The sequence below is a fragment of the Chelonia mydas genome, chromosome 3, assembly GCF_015237465.2.
Source record: "Chelonia mydas isolate rCheMyd1 chromosome 3, rCheMyd1.pri.v2, whole genome shotgun sequence".
NCBI classification, from domain to species: domain Eukaryota; kingdom Metazoa; phylum Chordata; order Testudines; family Cheloniidae; genus Chelonia; species Chelonia mydas.
The window spans coordinates 109,979,841-110,003,508 of record NC_057851.1 but is presented as its reverse complement, the minus strand read 5'-3'; the positions used below and the strand labels follow the sequence as shown (position 1 = coordinate 110,003,508).

General features: G+C 41.3%; 1 protein-coding gene across 5 annotated transcripts in view; it reads left to right on the top strand.

Annotated features, from left to right (window-relative positions):
- The first annotated feature begins 231 nt into the window (after positions 1-231).
- Positions 232-23,668, top strand: part of LRP11 (LDL receptor related protein 11) — a 55,076-nt gene continuing 31,639 nt past the window's right edge. For 2 of the 5 annotated variants that reach the window (XM_043543132.1, XM_043543131.1), the window contains exons 1-6: positions 235-990; positions 7,603-7,760; positions 16,135-16,276; positions 18,684-18,809; positions 20,430-20,636; positions 21,743-21,913. In XM_043543132.1, the coding sequence (XP_043399067.1) occupies positions 459-990; positions 7,603-7,760; positions 16,135-16,276; positions 18,684-18,809; positions 20,430-20,636; positions 21,743-21,913 (1,336 nt within the window). In that variant the 5' untranslated portion in view covers positions 235-458. Of the gene's footprint in view, positions 991-7,602; positions 7,761-16,134; positions 16,277-18,683; positions 18,810-20,429; positions 20,637-21,742; positions 21,914-23,668 lie in introns of all 5 variants that reach the window. The other 3 variants (XM_043543130.1, XM_007057029.4, XM_027819419.3) reach the window with 3 other exon arrangements.

The window sequence follows — 23,668 nt, the reverse complement described above, 5'->3', positions numbered from 1 at the left end:
GAAAGGATCACACACAGCTGCCCCTGTGCCACTGGGAAGTCCCCTGAGACTCTCATAGGGGCCGGCTAAGGGCAATGCTAGAAACAGCGGGGCAGGAAGACTAGAGGCGGGGCAGAGGAGCCGTAGTAGGCAGGACGAGGAAAGGGGCGGGAGGGGCCCAGCTGGTGGGCGGAGCCTGATCTGGCTCCGCCCCGGGAGCGGCGGGTGGGCGGGGCTCCCGGAGCTGTCCAGGGACTCTGGTGCTGAGCCGGTTCCGGCGCTGCCCGCCGCTTGATTCTGCTGCGTCCGGCTCCTCCCCGCGCGGGCCCGGCCGGGCCATGCCGCCGCCTCCTGCCGCCGGGGAGCGCGCCCCAGCCCGCTAGGCCGCCGGCTCCCGCTCGGGCCCGGCCCCGCGCCTGCCCGCCGGACTGCAGCGGCGGGTGACTGCGGCAGGCGGGCCCGCTTCGCTTCGCCCCGCCATGGCCTGCTTGCTGCTGCGGCTGCCGCTGCTGCTGGCGGCGCTGTGCGGCCGGGCCCCGGGCGGGGAGGTGGCGGCGCCGCTGGCCGAGCTGCGCTCGCAGATCTCGGGCGTGGAGTCGCTGCTGGAGGAGTTCCGCCGCCAGCTGCAGCCGGACGAGGCCGGCGGGGGCCGCTGCCGCGGCGCCGCCTTCTCCGCCCGGCCCGACGCCATCATCCGCACCAAGGACTCGCTGGCGGCGGGCGCCACCTTCCTGCGGGCGCCGGCCGCCGTTGCGGGCTGGAGGCAGTGCCTGCAGGCCTGCTGCGCCGAGCCGCGCTGCTCGCTGGCCGTGGTGCAGCGGGCCCGGCCCCAGGGCGAGCCGGGGGCGCTGAGCTGCTACCTCTTCAACTGCACCCACCGCGGCCGCGCCGTCTGCCGCTTCGCTCCGCACCGCGGCTACAGCAGCTACAGCCTGGAGCCCGCCAACCGCACCCACCTGCCCGCCCTCGGCCCGCGCGGGAGCCCGCTCCCCGCCCTCACCCGGGCAGCAGGTAAGGGAGGAGGCTGCGCTGGCGCCAGAGCCGCGGGGGTATCGCTGCTTTACATTGGGCCCGCCCCCCAGCAAGGGGGCCTGGTGTGTGTGTGTGAGACACTGTGCTGGGGCCCCTCAGCGAGCGGGAGGGCTTGGGGAATAGGCTGGACAAGCACCTGGCAGGGTTGGCTCGGTCCTGGGGACGAGATGGGCTCTTGAGCTCCCTGCATTTCCTCCATTACAGCAGCCCTCAGCCCGCCCCCGCTTCCCCCCAGTCAGGGTCCTGGTGTGCTAGACCTGCAACGAGACAATGGCTCTGTCCCCAAGAGTTTACATTGGCAGCTCACCTGAGCTGGCTGTTCTCAGGGACAACAAGGCCAGAGCCTTTCCGGAGAATTGCTGATGTCTGGTAAGCAGAGGGTTGGGCAATCTGTTAAGGGGATGAGTGCAGTATAAAAGCTCCCAGAGCAGCTTTTTAAATAGCACAATTTTGTCACTGTTTAAAAGAGTTTTAAGTAAACAGGGGGCTTGTTTTATATATAATGTGGTTAATACACCAACAAACAGATTGCAAGGAGCTGTAGGATAGTTGCTGGTTGTGGTCCTAATTGCACCCCTCTTTTTCTGAGAATTTTACAGGAGATGTTGGCTGTGCATCTACAGATAAGGCAGCTAATCATAACAGTTTTATCCCATATGTAGAACAATCTGATTGAGGGGTCAGTCCTTCAAGGTTCGAGGTGCTAAGCATCTCACCTCTTATTTAAATCACTCAGTAAGCTTGGGCACAGGGGCCCCAATTCAGCAAGGTACTTGAGCATGGCTTCCTTCAAGTCTTGATTAGTTCTACTGACCCAGCCTTGTTAGTGAGATCACACTTAGTTCCATGGCTCTTGTTACTTCTCTGATATCATAAATAGATACCAAGGTAGGGGAAGAGAGTTTATGGGAGAAAAAGATCCTTATTATATATAAACTCTGGGTAAAATCCTGCACTGACTTATTCACATGACTAAAATTACTCAGATGAATAGTTCTACTGAAGTCAGCGGGACAACTCCTGAGTAGCTTTACTCATGTGTGTAGGTGTTTGCATGATGTGGCTCATTCTGCAGTAATTATGAGTATGAGGAAAATAAACTTTGTAGCTTTGCTTCAATATGAAACTTAGTACCCAATATTCAAGATGGCAGTTCAGTGAAGAGCTAACAAATTGAGTTAAAACATTCATGAGCTCAGTATTCCTTGCAAGGATAAAAGAGATTATCATATTTATAAAGGGTCTCATGTGGAATTGAGAGTTCTTAGCACATTTGAAAATTCAGCCCCAGAATGGTAGAATCTAGCAAAGCAGAGTTTAAGGATTTGTACAGTGGCTGAGCAAGATAGACTTCAAGCAAAAACAAAACTGTTAGAAAAGACTTCTGCAAAGCAAACCCAGGGAGGAAGATGACAGGGAACCAAACGCTATTTTCTTCTGTTAGAGTTTTGCCTGCTTAAGAATTTCAGTATCAGATCTTATAAGAGGAAAAAAAGAGAAAGAGGCTCCACAGACAGCCTAGAGATAAATAAGCAGAATTGAATGTACTGTTAATCTTGAATCAACCAGATAAAGAGAAGCAGCTTCCAGAGCAACTCAGTGCAAGTAATCCAAAGAAATGAGATCTAGAAGAAAACATGTCTGAGGATCCAGCATTCAAGACTGTTCTCGTCAGGAATCTTGACATCTGAAGCAAAGCTCTTGGACTCACTGCTTCACCTCCTACAAATGTGACCTGTTATTAGAAAATAATATCTTAAAGGACAATCTATTAAGCTTAGTTATGGTTTCAGTACCTTTTCATGGAGTACAAATATTTCCTATACATCCTCTCAAGGAATTCAGTATGTCTACCCAAGTAAACACTTAGTGTATGTGCATTATTGAGTAGCATGACATTTCAATAACATGAAAACACCTAGTAATAGGTGTGAATGAAGAACACTCAGAAACACTCATCTGCAGCTATGTCTACAGTATGGACTTTACAATGGCACAGCTGTATCGCTGCAGCTGCGCCACTGTAAGGTCTCCTGTGTAGCCTCTCTATGCCGGTGGGAGAGAGCTCTCATGCTGGTATAATTAAGCCACCCCCAAAGAGTGGAGGTAGCTATGTCAGCGGGAGACGCTCTCCCACCAACATAGCTTTGTCCACACCGGCTCTTTTGTTGGTGAAACTTGTGTTGGTCAGGGGTGTGTTTTTTTTCCACACCCCTGACCAACAAAAGTTTTGCCGACAAACATGCTAGTGTAGACAAAGCCTAATACTATTTGCCCAATAGGACAGCCACTTGGGTTGGAGACTTTGGACCTGATTTTCCCCTCTGTTGCACCAGTGTTATGCCACTACAACTTGATTGAAGCCAATGAATATTGAATAGTGAATATTAGTTCAAAACTATAATGTAGTTTCATCATGTAACTAATTTGTTTAAAATTGTTTTTCTATTAAAAATCTGTCTAAAATCTTTCTTAAAAGGTAACTTTCATGCTTAATGCAATTTTAATAGCAATATGAAAACTTAGGTAAGTTGACCTCCAATTTATGCTCTTCACCAGTTATGTTTTTATATGTTCTTCACCTCAGGATGTCTAATTAAGAAGGGCATGATCTTTAACTCATTGAAGTAAAAATTTGTACCAGTAATGTCAGGCCTGCCCTTGCTCCCATAGACATAATTTGCAAAACTTCTGTTGGAATCAGTGGGAACAAAATTAGGCCTATAATACCTGAACTAGACTATACTTCCTCACAACCTATTTTTTTGCTCATTATTTTAGAATTAGGATAGAAATTTGCCTTCTGGCCCAAACTTGTAAGGTGCTCAGTGTCTTGGTATTACCTATCCTCCATCTGATTCTGTGTGGGTTGGCTGTGATATCACAAATGGGATTATAACTGCTTAATACAATTAGGTAGGAGTTGAAGCAGAGCTGTGAGGCAGAAAGGCCATTTATTTAGATTTCTGTCAGCCATGACAGGAAAGAAAAACTGAAGATTGTTAAATTGAGGTCTAACGTGGTGCTGTCCTTTCATTTTTGAATTAAACTGAAAAGTTCATCTAAAAGTTAATATGAAAATGAAGACATGTCTCCTTACATGTCGTGCTGTCACTGGCTTTACAATAAGCTTTACATTTCAAGATTTTTCCTCATACTAGAATCACACTTTACCTATTCCTGTTCTTTGATGAATCCTGGGTTCAGAGCACATTGAATCTTCTTTTACCTACCTTTTCATTTTCTTGAGATATATTTAAAAGATGTCTTTTAAAAAACAGCATCTTTATAATCCTAAAATATGGTGTCTCTAATGTTTCACTGTTAAATTCTTTGAGTAATTTTCAGTAATCTCAACCTAAATTGTATTTGTAATTCTGAAAGCACCTATTGGCAGATTTAAACTTTTCAGTCCAGTTGCATCCCTTGTGTAATTTCACTGAAGTCACAGGTGTTACAGTAGGCCCTCTGTTTTTGCCTGGTACAATATCCCAGTATCCCAGGGTTCTTGTTACTGATAAAAAGTAGGGGAATTAATATTCAGGTAAACTGATGTCAGCAGGAATGTAAGAGCTTTTAATAAAGCGATCTTTTTACAACAAAGCCTCCATTCAGATGCCATACCAGTACCACCTAACATTTATTGGTGACACTCCAAGTCTGTGAAATAAATAGGGGAAAGGAGATCTGATTAAATCTGCTGTTGACTGCAGAAAAAGGGGGGAAGGGTTCCAAAGCTATAGCTCCTTTTCCTGCAGACAGACAGCTATACAATCTGAGAATGTTAAGTTATAAACTCAGCATATTAGTATCCATATTAAAGCTTAATAAAGCTAAAAAATAGAAGTTGAAATGCACACTATGAACTTGATCTCCCTTCCTTGTGCTTTATCATCATTTACACTTGTGCCGTGTGAGTGTAAACTGCTACCGAATGAGAATCATGGCATTTTGTATTCACTTTCTATAGGTCTAAGTTATTAAGGTTGCCTGACCCTTCCCTGTTTTCAGTTGCTTATTAAATTGTCAAGCTTGAGGCCCTTGGGCTGAAGTTTTTCATGTTGCCTGTCTGACTTAGGCTGAGTTTATTTTGAAAGATTCAGCAAAAGTTCAACTGTTGTTGAGAATGAGATTAAGGAAAAATATGGTTCAACTATTTTGTTAATGTTAAATTCCTACAACTGTTTCTTTTGCATTTGTTCTTTAGAGCATGGATTTGAAATTTGGCAAGAGGTTGCTCTGGTGTCAGGGATGTGCTTTTCCTTGGACTAATTTGGGTGGATTTTCAAAAGTTATAAGCCTGTGAAAATTGTTTTCTCATGCTCAATACAGGTTGGTTAGAGGTTGGTGGCAAAATTCTCCAAATATTCTATGTCCACAGAGCATGTTCCATCCTGGGTGAACAGGACTTCTGCAACTGCTATGGTGCTGAGCACTGGAACTGAGGGCAGAGAGATTGTTTCTCCTCTTTTTTCAATGCTACCCCCTGTGCTCCTCCCAGGCATTGTGGAGAAGGAGGAAGCAGTATGATTCAAATGCGGGTGAGGAGCACGAGAGGAGGCAGGGACAGGCACAGTGGGAGACAGGGACAGAAGCAGAAGGAGAATGGAACTTTGTCTCAGTCGAGCACAGAGTGGACTGCGCTGAGGGAATGAATCAGGAAAGGAATGCAGAGTGAATGAAGCTGGTTTCTGTAAGACCTGCATCAGTTGTTGCGGAAGTTGGAAGATTTGTAGTGGAGCTGGTTGGGAATTTCCCGTTGGAATGACTCCCCCCCCCCCCCCCCCCGCAAAAAAAAAAAACACCTCAAATTTTCTTTTGGAAAATTGAGTTTTGCTGGAAAGTTTTGATTTTTCCATCAGAAAATCATTCCCACCTCCACAGCTCCCTTGCTTCTAAATAGCCCACCAGGTGGGCTGCTGGGAAGCCTGACTCTGCAACAACCAGCCTGGTAGGCTGCCTCAGACCTGGGGATTCAGGCTCCTCAACTCCAAGGCAGCCCTCCAGGCAAAATGTTCCAGAGCTGTGGCTCCCAGGGCTTCTCGACTCCTTGGCAGACCACCAGGTGGACTGCTCTGGAGCCAGGGCTTCCAGGGTCTCGGCTTCCAGGGTCTCAGGAACCCAGACGACCCCCAAATTGCCTGGCTCCATACTGGGTGGGCTGAGAGGGTTCCACACCACTCAGGGAGCCTTGGAAACATTTTGAAAATGTCAAGACAAAATGTCATTTCATCTCTGTAAAAATGAAATTTGGGCATTCTCGTTCTGTGGGAAATCTTGATTTTTTAAAAAAATTAATTCTATTTTGGAACAGAATAAATGTATTTGGGCTTTCCCACAGAATGGGAATTCCCCAGTTTCTGGCCAGCTAGAGTAGGCAGTGATTGAGGCAGGGAACTGCAAGAAGTGAAAGTACAGTCCCATGGTTGGGGCACTTGAATGTTGCCCTGGGGATTAGAATCAGTCCATGCCTCTGCCACAGAATTCCTGTGTGTTTCTGGGCAAGTTGCCAAAACCAGTGTTTTCCAAGATGCCCGCTGTTTACCTGATTTTCTGGATGCCTGTCTTGAGAGACTGGTGGCCTGATTTGTAGAAGTGCTGTGTTCTCACAACTGAAGTCAGGGGGAACTGTGCTTTGAACACAGAGTGCTATAAAATTCTAAATATTTCTAGATATCTCAAGTTAGTCCTTCAAAATTAGTGTTATTTTTCTGGCCTTAATTCCTCTGTGCTTTAGTTCCCCCATCTGTAAATTAGTGATAATACCACTTCACTATATTGTTTGAAAATAAGTCAATTAATGTTTGTAGAGTCCTCAGTTCCTAGAGTGATGAGTACCATAAAGAGGCCACAAGGAAATTAATAATCCTGTGTTCATTGTTGGATCTGGAAGATGTAAAGCCCTGGGACCACACATCGAATGTTGTGCTTGTGTATTTTATATACGATTTATGTTGGCTTTGGTCCTCCTAAATTAAATAAAAACCACTTCCAGCCATCCTACTTGCTGTATAATTGTTGTAACTGAAGCATCCCTGTTTGTAGATGAGGTTTCATAGCATGAAGATATACCAGTTTTCTCCCTGGATGAAGCTGGGACATCATGCAGCAGTTTACCAGTATTGCCAGTTAGACATAATTAAACTTTGCATTTAAAAGTTAAGGACATGCTTCTGTCTCTCAAGACTCAAAAGGGCATGGGATTAGTTTACATTGTAAATACTGTTTTAAAAGCCTCTGTGTGTGTTTTAATTAATTAAATCTTAGCTTTTGGAGAACTTCCATGGATATTTTTTTCCTTCAGCCTGTGTTGTGAATTTAGGTTGCTTATAATCATAAACTTCTGACAGAGCATGTTCAACTAACAGACACAAACACACTGAACTTATTTAATGCTGAACAGGCAAAAACATAGGAACTCAGATTTTGAGGGACAGGAAACTAACTGAGCACTGAAAGCTGTTTTCTCTACCTTTCAAATCAGAGAAAGGCAGAGTAATAAATCAGTGTCTTACGTAGAATGTTTATTCTTTAGTTAAATATGAACAATTCTGTTTCCTCTGATGAATAACTATTCTATTTTTTTTAAAGAAAACGACAAACCTCCACACAGCAAGGCAGGACAAGATATTGTGCTGCAGTCGCCAGTGGACTGGGTGATTTTGGATGGCCGAGAGAGCTTAGATGACCATGGAATCATACAGTATGAGTGGACTTTGCTGCAAGGTGACTCATCAATTGATATAAAGGTACATATAGTATTGCATGCAAAAATCAGTTATTTGGCTGATAATTGTATTCAGTTCAGTTGTAAATGTAGATGTTTAATGTTAGTCTATTCACAGAGATGTGGTTCGTGATCAAGTTAGGATAAAAAGATTAGAGCCTCATTTTTCTGACTTGCCAGTAGTGATGAAATTGTATAATTAATGGTATGAGAAATTATGGTCAAATAAGTAGATTCAAAAATTCTCTTAATATATTTACTCTCTCTTCTCCATACAGCTTCTTTTTCATGGCAGTTGTTCAGCTTCTAGGATCCAGGGTAGGGGTACCTCAGTAACTTAGTTATTAAAACAAGGTATTTTCACCAACAACTCGTTGGAAGAGCTCATAGAGAAGCTCGAAGGAAAAGTCACACTAAGGACTATCTCCAGTAGGCCACACCAATCCTAAGAGACTGTATTAATTTATTACTAAGGTTTCCAGTACAATTTTGTTTTGACTTGAAATTTAACACCAAGGTAGGGATACCACATCCTGGCCCAGCTCCTGAATGCTGCCATGGCAGCACAAAGGGACCAGAAGAGACCCTTAGCTGGCTGGGGAGACTTCCTATGGGACAGACATTGCATAAGGTTGTGATAGTGGCTTACCCAGGACTCTTCACAAGTATGAGCATTGAGGGCATGTCTGGGACTCAGCCAAGGGGAAGACGGGGATGTCAGGGATAGGAGGGAAATGGGCCACAGCACATAATGCTACAGAGATTCTGGGTAATGCTGCTGCCCATATACAGGCCACAGTGGTCCCTGGAACAGCCCAGAATCAGAGCACAAATGCCATTTAAAACCCCCTCAGCCAACCCTTTCCTGGGTTGCACCTGTGTGTGCTGTGCCGCACACAGTCAAATTCTCCTCATTTACACTTGAGCAAATCTGATCTAGCTCTGTTGACTTCAGTGAAGTCACTCTGTATTTGAAATGGTGTAACAGACAGCAGTATTTAGCCCAACAGCTGTCAGATAATGAGGCCGTGTCTACACTACAAAGTTTCATCAGCAAAAGCTGCCTTTTTGGCAACAAAACAGTGGAGGTGTACACACTACAAAGCTACTTTTGGCGGCAAAACTCTGCGGTTTTGCCAACAAAATAAAACCACCTCAGTGAGAGGCATAAAGTCTTTTGCTGCACAGTTAAAGCGACAAAGCATCACTGTAAATACTGCTGTTTCTTTTGTTGACAGAATTGGCTTCCGCCAGTATCCCACAATCCCTGCCGTGACATTCTGCTTACTTTTTTGATCTCTACAGGCATGCACCCCTCCCCTTGCAAAGCTCTGGGCAGGGGTTCTGGAACACTTTTTATAGAGGGGGTGCTGAGAGCCATTGAACCAAATTGTAAAGCCTGTATATAATGGAAACTACTTCAAGCCATTCCTCAGCACGGAGAGCTCACAGAGCTGCTCAGGATGCCTCTCCTGGCCGCTGAGGAGGCTGTGGGAGAACTTGGAAGGAATCACAGATAGAACCATAGGCAGGCAGATCAGGCTGCTTCGGGAGAGACGGCTGTGCGGAACAGAGCCGGGCCTGAAGTGTGTGAGGTGGGGGTTGTCCCCCTCCCCCTGCCTCAGGATAGATCAGTCAGCCTACTGTCTCCCCTGCCCCGACACACCACTCTCCTCTCCCTGCCCCAACATGCTTCAGTTGAAAAAGTAGCTGACAATCTACTAGTGTGCCCCTGGAACAATGGGATTGAGAAACCTGCATCATGTGACCCTGTACCTGCCCCATGAGGCATTGCAAACACTCCCCACAGCACCCTGCCCCAGTTGCACAGTGGGATAGCTACCACACTGCACTGCTCTCTGTGTCGATGCAAGAGCTGTTAGTGTGGATGCACTCTGCCGACACAAGGAGCTAGTGTGGACATGCAACAGCAGTTTTAATTAAAGCGCTTTAATTAAAGTGGCATAACTTTTGCTGACAAAACTTTGTAGTGTAGACAAGGCCTCAGATTTTTAGTCCCTTGGGTGATAATTTAAGGTTTTACTGTATTTGCATATGGATTCTTATTAAAGGTCCCCATATCACAGCTAAAAAAAGTGCTTTATAAACTGATAAGAAAGCATGTGGACTTCTCTGACGGTTAGTCACTGAATTTATGTATTGGAATATATCTATTGCCACACTACTTGCAGAACATACAGAATGGCATTTTCAAAAACGCTCAGCGTTAGTTAAACCAGTCCTGAGCAGTTCTGAAAATCTCACCTGCTATCACCGGACCCACCTCACAAAAACTGCAAACACAACTGAGCCAATTTCCCAGTCATCCCAGTGCTAAATGACTAGAGGTGATTTCAAAACTTGAGTCTGTCACATGTCAGTGTATCATTGCTAGTCTGTTTATCTTAATTTAATGTTTTGTTGATGTGGAATTTAGAAGGTCTGGAAGGCATTAATTAGGTATGCATTCTCCATAGGGGAGTTGAATGAAATTCAAAGAATACCTTTTACCTATTTTGTGGATAAACTGAATCGCTCATTATTCAGGCCCCTTTCAGGATCACTACATTTAAATAATTTTTATAGAATGAAAAGAATTAGTTGTTATACAAAAACCAAAAATGTGTTTTTAAAAAAGTTCCTTTTAATTAATATGCACTATGGAAGTATGCTTCCAGAACACCAAAAAAATCTAAATCTAAAGTTTGCATGTTAAAACAATATGCATTAATATTTTTATCTTTGATTCAAACCAAAGTATAGTCAATAAAATGGAGAGGTCAATCTTGGAATTATATAAGCTTGCAAAAGTCACATAAAAGTCAATGGTAGTTTTATGCGTGAAAGGACCACAGTACTGGCGCCAAAGATAATACCTGTGAAAGAATAGATCTGCTCAACAAAAATAAACACTTTTCACAAATTTATGCTTAATAGGTGAAATCCTGGCTGCATTGAAGTCAGTGGGAGTTTTTCCATTGTCGTTGATGAAGTCAGGATTAATGGATAATTAGCAGAGACCACATTAATTTATTAGAGTTTAGGTAATATTCATAATTATTCATACAAATATTCCCTGGTTTTTTACCTTGACTTTTATTATTTTGATATTTGACTTTTTTTTATTGTCCATTTTTAAAATGGTACATAAATCCAAAAGCACCAAGGAGACTGGGGCTGTGTGTTTAAACAAGATAAAAGACAGCTGTTACATTGCACTTACGTACAAAAGAGCAAGTAGATGGCACAGAGGGAGATGGGGTGATTATAAACAGATCCTGTCATATTGCAGCAGGCAATCAGTAGAAAGAAACTTCTCTTTCATGATAATTTAGCTAAAGAATAATTTGCTTGTCAAATTGCTGCCTACAGAATGTAGCCACTGAAGTAAGTGACAGGTGGCTTTTTATTATAATTTTCTGGGAATTTGCTGCTTAGTTTCAGTCAAGGATTAGAACAAGATAGATCCAGGACCCTATCCCAGTGGAAGGTGGAAAAAAAAGGTCATAAGGCTTGTAACAGGGCTGGCCACCTTCCATGCACCTCCTTATCGCCACGAGTGCTTCTGCAGCATCCTGCTAATAATGTCTCCCTCAAAGGCCTCCTGATACAGACTCCACATGCTTTTTTCTGAGGTCAAGAAACTTCTCCTTGGTATCTTGGTTTATTCACAGAAAATAACTCAAAATAAGATTCTAAGTGCTAAATTAAAGTCCCACAAACAAACATTTCTCTTCCGACTCCCAGGCTTCCCTGCCGGGGGAGCTTTTGCAATTTCCATTACCTGCTCAGAGTCCATCTTGTATTAGCAGGATACTCCCACTCCTTCTGCTAGAATCTTAACTCCCAGGACTCTTTTTGGCTAGAGTCTCAACTCCCAGGACTCTTGCCCACTCCTAGCGGTCTCTGATCTCTTCCCCCCTGTAGCCACCTGCTGCCCTTTGTAGGGAATTACTTGATCCTGCTCGGGTGAGGCTCATCCTGTAATCAGGATTTGGTTAGCCCTGGGCTATCCAGCCCATGGAGCAAACTACCCTGCTCCAAAATAAGAATAAGTAACATCAGGGAGATTAATTGCATGAGAAGAGAAAAGTGAATTTATCAATAACCCATGTTATAAAGCAAGCATTAATTCTAGAGTGCTATTGTCGTATGTGCTGAAAAACTCCTGAGGTCTTTCAGGTTTTAAAAAATAATTGTAAATGGATAAAATGAAAGAATTCCACAGAATTTCTCTTCATTTTTATTAGTGTTCAGCATTCCTTACATTGGGCTCAGTACTGTAAAGTGCTCAGTGCCCCCCATTATATACCATGTATACCCTCAACTCCCATGTTGAGCATGTCACACTTTGCAGAAGGTGCTCAGCACCACAAGTCTGTTGAGAAAAAAAGTTCTAGAACGTTCATGGCTGTAACAGTTAAGCATCATCATACAGTAGCAAATACTAAGTAACACTTTGAAATAGGCACATGCATGAAAGGTTAAGTCATGACCCATATATGGTTTTGGAAGATTTATATGTAAAAGTTCTACTTTGACAATGAACAGATCTGTGTAGTGTCCCACTGATTTCAGTGTAGACTGTAGAAGATCCACATGGGTGAAAGGGTCTACCCAGGCAGAGCTACTTGCTCACTGAGGCCTAAATTTTCAACTAGTCCAATTATGGAAGAACCTTTTCATGTCCCGAAATTACTTAACCTTACTATTTTTTCGATTACACCATTTTTAAAATGGAATATCACACTCTAGGAGGATAGGGAATATGGTTACAATACGATAACTGCATTTCTCTGGTATGATAGATGCTTGTCTTCAGTTTGTGCTTCAGGATGCACGTGGGACTTGTGGTTATCTTTAAATAGCCATGCGTTCTTCATTTGTATAAATTCACCATAGGTTTTTAGATTACTGTTTTCTAAATACTGGAGAACATGTTACTGTGTCCTTGGCTGGTATGTGGAATTGGTGACTAGATAATTGGTGTCAAATTAAAAAAGCCACTCAACATTTTATGGAAACTGTCATTTTATACTGTTTTTTTAAATTATTGTTACATTAGTTTATAGGGTAACATGAGAAGAAAGCATGAGAAGAAAGTGATGCAATGAACCATACTGCAACTTATGCACCATACCTGCTGTCATTTTGAGGTGTTTGATTTTTTTGAGCTTTTTGATTTTATAAACTCTTCAATCCCAAATTAGTTTGTAAAGTAGGGTGGAAAGGGCTATAATTTAATCTCTTCCTCGCCACAAAAATGAATTCTCTTTGTTAATGTCCTCTTGAGAAAAAAGAGAGCACTTCCAAAATGACAGTTTCAATATTTTAAAAATCTCAACCCAGCAGGAGACGCACCAACAAACAATGCAGGGTACTAGTTTGTCCTTATTGCATCATTTTGCTGTTCTCTTCTTGTGAGTGAAACAAGCAGGCTCCTGAAATTTAAAAGATTCTTTAGGGAGTTGCTGGCTCAAAGAATTTGTAATAGCAGCCTAGAGCCTTTCACCTGTTGGTCACCAGTGTGAATTTAGCCCAGGACAGTAATGAACAAAAGTCACTCATCTGATGAGTCTCTTTGTGAATGTAAGCTTTCATGAGGTACAGCTCACTTCATCGGTTGCGTACTGTGGAAAGTATAGAAGATCTTTTTATACACACAAAGCATGAAAAAATGGGTGTTTACCACTACAAAAGGTTTTTTCTCCCCCCACCCCACTCTCCTGCTGGTAATAGCTTATCTAAAGTGATCACTCTCCTTACAATGTGTATGATAATCAAGTTGGGCCATTTCCAGCACAAATCCAGGTTCCCCCCACACACACACACACAAACCCACTCTCCTGTTGGTAATAGCTTATCTAAAGTGACCACTCTCCTTACAATGTGTATGATAATCAAGGTGGGCCATTTCCAGCACAAATCCACGGTTTAACACGAACGTCGGGGGGGGGGGTAGGAAAAAACAAGGGGAAATAGGTTACCTTGCATAATGACTTAGCCACTCCCAGTCTCTATTCAAGCCTAAGTTAATTGTATCCAATTTGCAAATGAATTCCAATTCAACAGTCTCTCGCTGGAGTCTGGATTTGAAGTTTTTTTGTTGTAATATCGCAACTTTCATGTCTGTAATCGCGTGACCAGAGAGATTGAAGTGTTCTCCGACTGGTTTATGAATGTTATAATTCTTGACATCTGATTTGTGTCCATTTATTCTTTTACGTAGAGACTGTCCAGTTTGACCAATGTACATGGCAGAGGGGCATTGCTGGCACATGATGGCATATATCACATTGGTGGATGTGCAGGTGAACGAGCCTCTGATAGTGTGGCTGATGTTATTAGGCCCTGTGATGGTGTCCCCTGAATAGATATGTGGGCACAGTTGGCAATGGGCTTTGTTGCAAGGATAGGTTCCTGGGTTACTGGTTCTGTTGTGTGGTATGTGGTTGCTGGTGAGTATTTGCTTCAGGTTGGGGGGCTGTCTGTAGGCAAGGACTGGCCTGTCTCCCAAGATTTGTGAGAGTGTTGGGTCATCCTTCAGGATAGGTTGTAGATCCTTAATAATGCTTCTGATCTAGCTGAACATGTTCAGAAAGAAATAAAAAGATCTCCAAGGTTATAAGTGAGACTGGTCATGCATGTAAGTCCGGCAGAATTGGACCTGTGCTTTTAGTACTACTTTTGCCTTCCTTCTTCAAAACAAGCCCACTAGTTCATTACTTAGCATTGTTAGAAAAAATGCACCTAAAGAGAAAATCTAGTAGAATTCTAGAATCATACAAATATAGGCTAATTTTACAAAGGCAGAAAACTGAGTTCGAATGGGATAAAACATTTATGAGTAGCACGGATGCATTACCTGAAGGAAATTGCAAGGGAGTTATGAAAGTAATTTCATAGCCTAGTGAAAACCGCTGTTCATTCTTTAATCTGCTGCCTCTTGCCAAATTGCAGTTTACTAACAGCTACTCTTTGAAGCCAAAATGAGCACTTTAAATTGCTGTGTTCCTGCACATATTGTTCCTCAGAGAATAGTCAGATTATCACACTCACACTGCATTTGTACACAAGAAGAAATAATAGATTTTTTACTTTGGTGAATGGTGCTAAATACATTTGAAGAAAATGTAGTGGTTCTGAATTTTTTTTTAAATTGTCTGTAAAACAAAATGTAAGAATATTTAGAAACCCAGGAAAGTCTCTTATAAATTTTTAAATAATATGTTCTCTCAATACAACACAAATTTGTGAATCAAATGGTATTTCATTCCAACATAATTCAATGTTTCAGTTATTAGAAAAGTAGTTTCACAGTGTGAGGAGGAAAGCTATTTGAATATTTTGTCTTTTTACCATCAAAATGATTGGGCTTGTAGAAATATATAGAGAGAGATTACTTTAATATTTAATATATTGACTTACTATAGGTGGGGTAGGTAGCACTCCCTACTATTCAAGTTGCCCCACACTTTCCATTATTAAATGCTGTTTTCAGTTGCTCATACCTTCACCAAACTTTAACAGTTTGGGCTGACAGTTTTCATACCAGATGCTGCCTCAGACTGAATCTTTATGGAATAAAGATGTAAAGAATAAAGCAAATTTTGATTCATAAAATCAGTCTTCAGGCTTACCAGGTGTTCACCTGCCTATTTCACCTGCTGGATATACAGTCCAGCATCACCTGCCATCATGTGTAACACCTGCTCGATATACATTGAGATAGGAGCTTACTTCCCTTGGAAGTTTGGATAGCCTCTCTAGACTCAGAAAAACTTTCTTTTAGGTGTAGTTGGCCTGATGTGACTGCATATTGTGAGACAAACCTAGGCTACAGATGAAATGTGGAGAACCTCTTTCTAAAGCACACACTAGCAGCGTTGTGGAATATTACCAAGCTCTTTAAATACTTTGTCCATCACTTACATGAAAACCCAGTTTTCTAGCCAAATTGTTGCTACATATTTTTTTGCAGTTGAAGAATGAGGTAAAATAAGCTTCCAAATTGTATTTCACCCATCATCCCAGTAGATACTGTAGACGTTCACAGATCCTGTTTGTTCTCTTAATAACTACAGCTGCAACACCGGATAACTGAGAACAGAGAATTATTACTAAGACCAGTGCATGAAAGCTAAACATTTGGTATTTGCAAGTAGAAGGCATCAAAAGATCTAAATGTTATGAAATTATATCTACGTTTGATTGATCTGGTCTGACTTGAAAGAGAAATATTTTATCTCCTTGAGAAGCAGCGTACAGAAGTGTTTCAACTATTTGTAGAAATGTATGACTGGTCCAATTTTGTTAATGTGTCTATGTCAGTTAATGTACAGTAGCCAGGACTAGAATTTCAAAAATGAACTTTCTGGCTCTTCTCTTTTGATCAGGTACCGCAGCCAGGAACATTGAAGCTCTCTCACTTGCAAGAAGGTGTATACATTTTCCAGCTGACTGTGACAGACACTGCTGGTCAAAAGAGCTCAGATAATATCTCTGTGACCGTTCTTCCAATGGTTCACTCTGCATTAGGTGAGAAAATGGTTGAAATCACAGTTTGTGTGACTGCTGCAGTGTGGCATACCTAAAAAGTCTCTTGGGGTAGATGGGAATGCAGATCCCTATCATAATGTCATTTTTTATTTAATAATAGCTTCCTTCCTTCTGTATTCCTATTTCAAATGGGGAAGGGGTTAAAAACACTTTTGGACGAGGGAAGGAAAACTGTCTTTTTATGTGTTTGCATGATTAATCCCTTCATTGCAGATGAACATGCAGGGTAGGGCAAGCAAAACATAGCTTTGGTATTGCCATAGGTATCAGGCATGTTATGATGGTATATTGTACATTCAATGCAGGATCAATAGAACATGGCAGGGCATATGCTGTTGTGAAAGACCACGGAAGAAGCAATTAATAAGTGTAAGATCCACAGACTAATGATGATTAAAATTTCTTTGTGAATTTGTATTTAAACTAAAGCAGTTTTGGATTGTTTCTTTTTTTTTATGCTTTTAAACTTTCTTCTGAAATGTTTACAACCCAGGTATTGCAACATTGTGCTAGTGCATGAATGGAAACTGAAATTGGCTAGAAAGTGACTATGTATTTTCAAGTTCTGAAACCGAGACTGCAAGGGTCGGGGGGGGGGGGGGAGGCAAACAGCATGAATGATGAGAGGAACTTCGATTCTTGAAGTTCTCAGTTTTAGTAATAGGGTCTTTCTACATTAAGGAAATTCGCATCTGTGTAACTATGATTAACTTACATTGGTAGAGCATACTTTGGAATATTACCAGATTAAACTGCACCAGTGCAGCATTTCTCCTTTAGGCATTTGCACTAGTGTAACTAAATGGATGAGCAGAAGAGTGGAAAAGAACCAATTAATAACTTGTACCCTCCACAAATTAATAATATAAATGTATAGTATTCAGGAATTTTCTTTAGACGGTGTTTTTTCAGAAGGGATGAGGTTTCCTTTTATATGTTCCCCAGAAATGTTTGCAACCCAAGTGATATTGATGTGGTTACACTAGTACAGATTTCCTTAATGCAGACAGGGCCTGTGGTGTTTTTAGCACTAAAGGTTATAAAATGTGTTTTTCCAAGTATGGTTTTTAGCTGACAGTGTACATTCATACCATGCTTTAACTGTAATTGTTGTTATGGAGTACAGCAGTGCAATAATTGATCATTTGAGTTGTTCCTGCAGACTGGTTTGCTGTTACAGTGTCCAAATGCTGGAGTTGATAGCATTTTACAAACCAAAGAAACATGCTGGCATTGGGAGGACTGCTGCAAAAGTGATTTGTAAACATCTGATAATTACAAGGTCAAAATGTGTTGCAGGAAAGCCTTTAATATTTAACAGCAATGCTGAAGTGTCCAGAGATAGACATTCTCATTACCAGAGAAACCTAAATATTAGGGAACGCAGCAATCCATTTCTTTCCAGTTTAAGGTCATTTGCAAGAATGTTGGCTCAATGCTACTCATGTACATGCTACATTTGAAATTACTGGGGCTACTCATATGAATAAAGGATGCAGGATCATGTTCTTCATTTGTCCTTTGATGAGTTTTGACAAAATACAACACAAAGAAGGAATGCACACAGCTCTAAAAACAAAATTAATATGCATGTGTGTGCATATGTAAAATAACATACACTCACAGACAGGAAATAAATATCCAACTGTGAAATGGTGTGTGCAGCAAATGGAATTAAAGCCCCATCATTCAAAATATTCCTGTTTATTTGACTTAGGAACTGTCCTGGGTTTTTTAACCCAAGCCAGGCTCCCTACTGATAGTCTGGGCAAGAGCTCCAGGAAGTGTGGTATTTGCTGCTCTGGATTTTTGTAGAAAACAAACTGCTTCCCACCATTAAGAGCTGCTGTGCAGAGCCCACAGGAAGGAAGCCAACTGCTGGCTTCTCCCTGCTGTTCGAGTGCAGGGTAAAACTTCCCTTTTCCTTGAATAGCAGCAGCACTATCTAGCCCCCAAACTGGCTCTCTATTTCTTAATTAGAGAGCTTCCCAAACTCACTCTCTGAAAGGAGCAGAAGTGCAGAGCTGGGTAAAGAAAGTCGGGAAAGGGGGGCTATTTTGATCTCCCTCAGTACAGGGGCTATGTTTACACAGAGTTTGAGGTGTTGCAGACCTCTTGGCAGCTAAAACCCCCAGCTCACGAACTCCTGCTGCAGAAAAGCTACCAAAATAGTGAAGAGGGTGCAGGGTCCAGCTCTTCTTTATAGTTCCTGTGTCAACATACATAGTGTGAAACAGCAACTTCGTTCTAGTCTTTCTGCAGCATTTTATTTTACATGTTGTCTTTCTTAGGTTTTGCTATAACATTGAAATATTAATACCTCTTTAGATTTAGTATCCTGTATTTGGGCTTCCCTTCTTGTAATCTGAGAATTATTCTACAACAGGCTGTGCTGGAGTTTGTTCTCGCTACCAGTTTATCTGTGATGATGGCTGCTGCATTGACATCACCTTTGCTTGCGATGGAGTGGAGCAATGCCCGGATGGATCTGATGAAGCTTTCTGTCAGAACTGTGAGTGCATAGTACACTGTTTTTTGTCTTGGAAGCAATGGCTGGTGGTTCTGATAAGAAACGTGGTAATGTGCTCCCTCAGTGCACAGTTAGCTCTCTCTAATCAAAATAGTTATTTTGAGCCTTTCATTGAAAACAGCAGGTGTATAGGGTAGCTGTCTTCTTATTAGATGTTCAAAAATGAATTGAATTGTTTTTTTAAATCACTTTAGAACTGTTGGAGATCCCAGAGTAACAGATATTAAATAGTTCTCAACAAAACATTTGAAAGATCAGTTCTTTTTTCACTTTCATTCTAAGGCCAGGGTTCTTATTTTCATCTGAAGGAATAGCTGAGAGGTTGAAACATCTAATGCAGAGTATACATCACAAAAAAGTTGTACACCTTTCAAAAATTCAAAATGTTGGGATGTTTAAAAAGGATCTGTTATGGGATCCAGCCAATCCCACTGCCTTGTTATCTTGCATTCCCCCAACCCAGTTTACACCACTCATACAATTTTGACTTTATGCCCTTCTTTTCTTCTGCAGTGGGAATATGCTGTAAGATGCTCTCCCTTCTTGATCTGGTACATTGTTTATTAGGAGCTTAATTAAGATTTAGAAAGGAATATAGTCCCAGGGTACATTAAATTGTCAGTTTTATCCACTCTCAGTTTTATGTAGTGGTGCTGGAGAGTGTTTTTATGAATTGAATTGGAATGATTGCACCTCCCCAACATATGGTATCTGAAGGAAGGATGGTCCAGTAGTTAGATGCTAGCCTGGGATTCTGGAGACATGATTCAAGTCACTGCTCTGCCACAGGCCAAGTCACTTAATTTCCCAGTGCCTCAGTTCCCCATCTGTAAAATGGGGATAGTACTAGTGTGGTGCTCAGATACTGTGGTAATTGGGATCATATAAGTACCTAGGATTGATTGATTGATTGTGGTTTTTGTGGCTGAAATGCTTAGACACTTCTTCAGAGATGTGCTAACCATTTTGTGAAATAATTAGAGGTTGACTATGGGATGCTGGTAGCTTTAAACTGCTGTAGTCTTAATCTACACTTTACAATAAAGTGAAAAGCATGATCATTACATAGCTCATTGTATTTTAGTTTTATATACTAGCTCTGCAAAAACAGAGATTAAAAGTTAATTTTGTAATTATATCACATCACAGGGCAACCTGTGGGATGTTTTTTCAGTTTAAGGAGAGTTTAGCAAAAAACATAGGAGAGCAGAGAATCCTAAATCCAAAGAATTGGTTATTGTTGGTAGCAGATTTGCTGCAGTAATGACAATGCTGAGATTAAGGAAAGCCTCATTTGATTCATTGCTGTAGCCATACATTGTTCACTCTGAGTTGTCACTTTTAAGAACATAACCCTTTTCAAGGGATTACCTAGTGGGAGCTATGCATCTAAATCCTCTGTAACTCTCTGAAAATTTAGAGTCAGCATCTCAGAAGGCAAAGAAAAACTGTCATATAATAGGGGTCTGAATGCTGAGTGGTATCAGAGTCTGATAAACATGTTAAAACTCCCTCGTGCCAAATTCTGTCATCTTTACTATCACAAAACTCCCATTCACTTCCATTCGAAAATAATAATTGTTTTTATTTCCATTAATTCAGTCAGTCCTGGCCGAAAGACAGCAACTCATGCAGCTGTCAGCACTGCCCAACAAAGGATCATAGGCCTGACTAAAGATGCAGACAACTCTGTGGAAAACACCCAGAAAAACACTATGAGAAATCAGCCACTACTTTCACTTGATGCAGACAAGTCTAACCAATCGCTCTCTCAGGGACCAAAGAAACAAATCAGTGGGTTTATTCCAGGTAAGAATAAAAAAAGAAATAGTTTCAGTTAGTTAGTCTTTATTAACCAAAAAAAGTACCTTTTATTATAGATGGCACCTAGTCAAAAGCAAAATCTCGCAAATATAGGTAATGTGGGGGAAATTGTAGGAGGTTAATAATTATACCTAAAAATTTACCTTCAAAGTTTGCCAGGCATCATTTCTAGCAGTTGGTAAAAAGAAAAGAAAAATTCCAAAATGCTAGAAATACAGTCTAACCAGTTTAGAGGCAAACAGTACAAAACACTCAAAGAGAGCAAATATGGAAAACTTCTGCTCTGCGCTCTGCTGTTATTAATTATTTACCTAGCAGCATGCTAGGCAGTTACAGATATGTAGGAAAATAGCTTCAATGGGACTTCATACATAGAAAGGTACTACTTAGTGTGAGTAAGGGTGACAGTATCTGACCCAATGTGAACTGAGAGAAGGAAATTCTTTATGTTATGGTCTCTTCCCTTTTTAGAACTGCACTTTTCCGAGTACAACTAGCTGATGTAAATGTAGAGAAGTCCACGATTTGAGGACTTCAATAGCTCAGACATAGGTGAGAGGTTTTTCGCATGAGTGGGTGGGTGAGATTCTGTGGCCTGCGTTGTGCAGGAGGTCAGACTAGATGAACATAATGGTCCCTTCTGACCTTAATATCTATGAATCTATGTGTCTGATGTAGCACAGTCTTTTGTGATACCTTTGTATTTCTACCAGTGGAGACCAAAAAAAAAATAAATAAATAACCCCAAAACCCCACATACTGTTGCATTAGTAGGCAAAGAGGCTTTTGTGAAGAACAGTATCACTGTTGGAAGTTATAAAACACTATCTTAGCAAAAGCTACAGAAGCTGCAGTGAAATCAGACCTTTTAGTGCAGTCAAAGCATAGGTAGTTCCCTTGCCAGGAAGCTGAAACAATCCAATATGTTTAACAAATGAAATTAACTAGAGCCTTTTATTAAAGAATAAGTTACAAGTACACAGAGAGTACAAGCCTCTTACATTTTAATGGATTTTTAATGTTGAGATGTGAGCTTAGCTTCTAGAGATACAGCTGATTAGAAATATGGTTTTCTTTTCTTGTTGCAACAGAGCAGTGCTTAGTGCTCCCTGCTGTTGGCCCTTGTAAAGGGCACTTCCCTCGCTGGCACTTTGATGTTTCTTCAGGCACTTGCCTACATTTCATCTTTGGTGGCTGCAAAGGGAATGAAAACAACTTCCTTCAAGAATCTGACTGCCTCAGTGAATGTGTAGAAATTCATGGTAAAAATTCCCTCTGTTGGGAAGAAGGGAATATATCTTTATAAAGCATTTTATGTATTTATATTTGCTCCAGCAGTGTAAAATGAACTCTGCAACAGAGGCTCTTTAAAATTCTCTATTCTGCCTGAAGTCCTTTTACCTCTTACATTTATTACTAACACCAAAGATTATAACTGAAAGTTAGAGGAAAATGGAATGGTAGCTTTTATTCAGTTTGTTTCCTTTGTGCTATTGTCCACACTTCTGTATTGACAGTGTCTGTTTACCTCTGCCCAGTCAGTTTCTTGGTCAGCTTCCCGTGTTAGCATGTGCCTTTCACACGCACAAAGAGGAAACGGAAAAACATTTCTAAAAACAGGAAACTGATTATAAAACCACAGAAATTGGTATGGGGAGTCAGGGGCAGGAATAGCACCCGAAACTACTTTTAACTCACTTTTTTTAAGTGGGCAAGATTTCCAGCTGACTATGTCTTTCTCTAATTCTTGTGCTTTTACTGTTACTTTTTTATAAGTTTCAGTTAGAATTTAAACTCATTTCAGTTAAAATTAAAAATTTCCTTGTAGAATAGAATCTCACTGATCCACTAACCCAGTACTTTTAACTAAAACGTATGGTAATCTCTGCCCATATCTCAGCAATGTTATAATAGTTTACCTTTCTAAGACTTCATCACTCTTACAGTATATGATACAGCACATTAGTAGTATGCTAATATAAGAGTAACATAACTAAACAATACTTTTCAAAATAATTGAAAACAAGTGTGTTTTGTGATAAAGTAGTCTTGAATGATCAGGGGTTAAGCAAATAAACGTACTATGGAAGGATTAGTAATAACAATGGGTCTGCAGGGCATTCATATACAGTTAGCAAGGTTCTGCGGTATCTCTTCATGTCCCATGTTGGGAAGTCTGTGCTGATAAAAATCTAAATCTCAGCACATTGGGGTTTTGGGCTTAAAAACGTCAATTATAAAAACGATCAATTACTGCACCTGTAAGAAATACAGACTTGGCAGACAAGTACACATTTTTGGGATGAAAAGTTTCTTTAAGACACGGTGTTGCTTTTTTCTGAAGAATTCTGAATAAATCCAGTAATACTCTGACACAAAATATTTACATGAAGCTGTGTGGTGTGAGCACCTCAGCCTCAAATAATTTGGGCCTAAAGTCCTAGGTAGCAAACTCAAAGCACTGAAGCTTATAGTCTGATGTACCTTGTGTTTGCTAGTACCGATGTGTTTCTACTGGTTTAGGGAGAAGAATCAACTACATGATAGTCTCCCAATAGTGACCAGCCTGGTGGTGATATCATATAGGGGAATGGTGGTAAATTTTGTTTCTGGGCTTGCTGTCCTTTCAGACTGAAGAGAGGGCCTTGATTGCACAATAGGGTCCCTCCAGCTAGTTGATGAGTGGCACTGTTAAGCTTTCAAGAAAACGTCTTCAGTCCTCCGCTTGAAAGATTGTAGCTTCAGTGTTGACATAGGCAGGGTCAAAGGAATAAATCCCATCAAGGATTTCAGTCAGGATAAAAAAGTGGTAATAGCTAAGGATAGCATGAGTAGAAGCCATTCAGGCTTCCTCACACAGTTCTACAAATGCACTGCTGTGTAATAAACAACACTCCCATTTTAGTATAGGTCCTCTCCTGAGTTGGCATGCCAAATTCTCTAGTGGTTCTCTGAGCCGGACCACATGTACGTCATGTTTACACCTGTGAATAACTAGATGAGGCCCACCAAGCTAA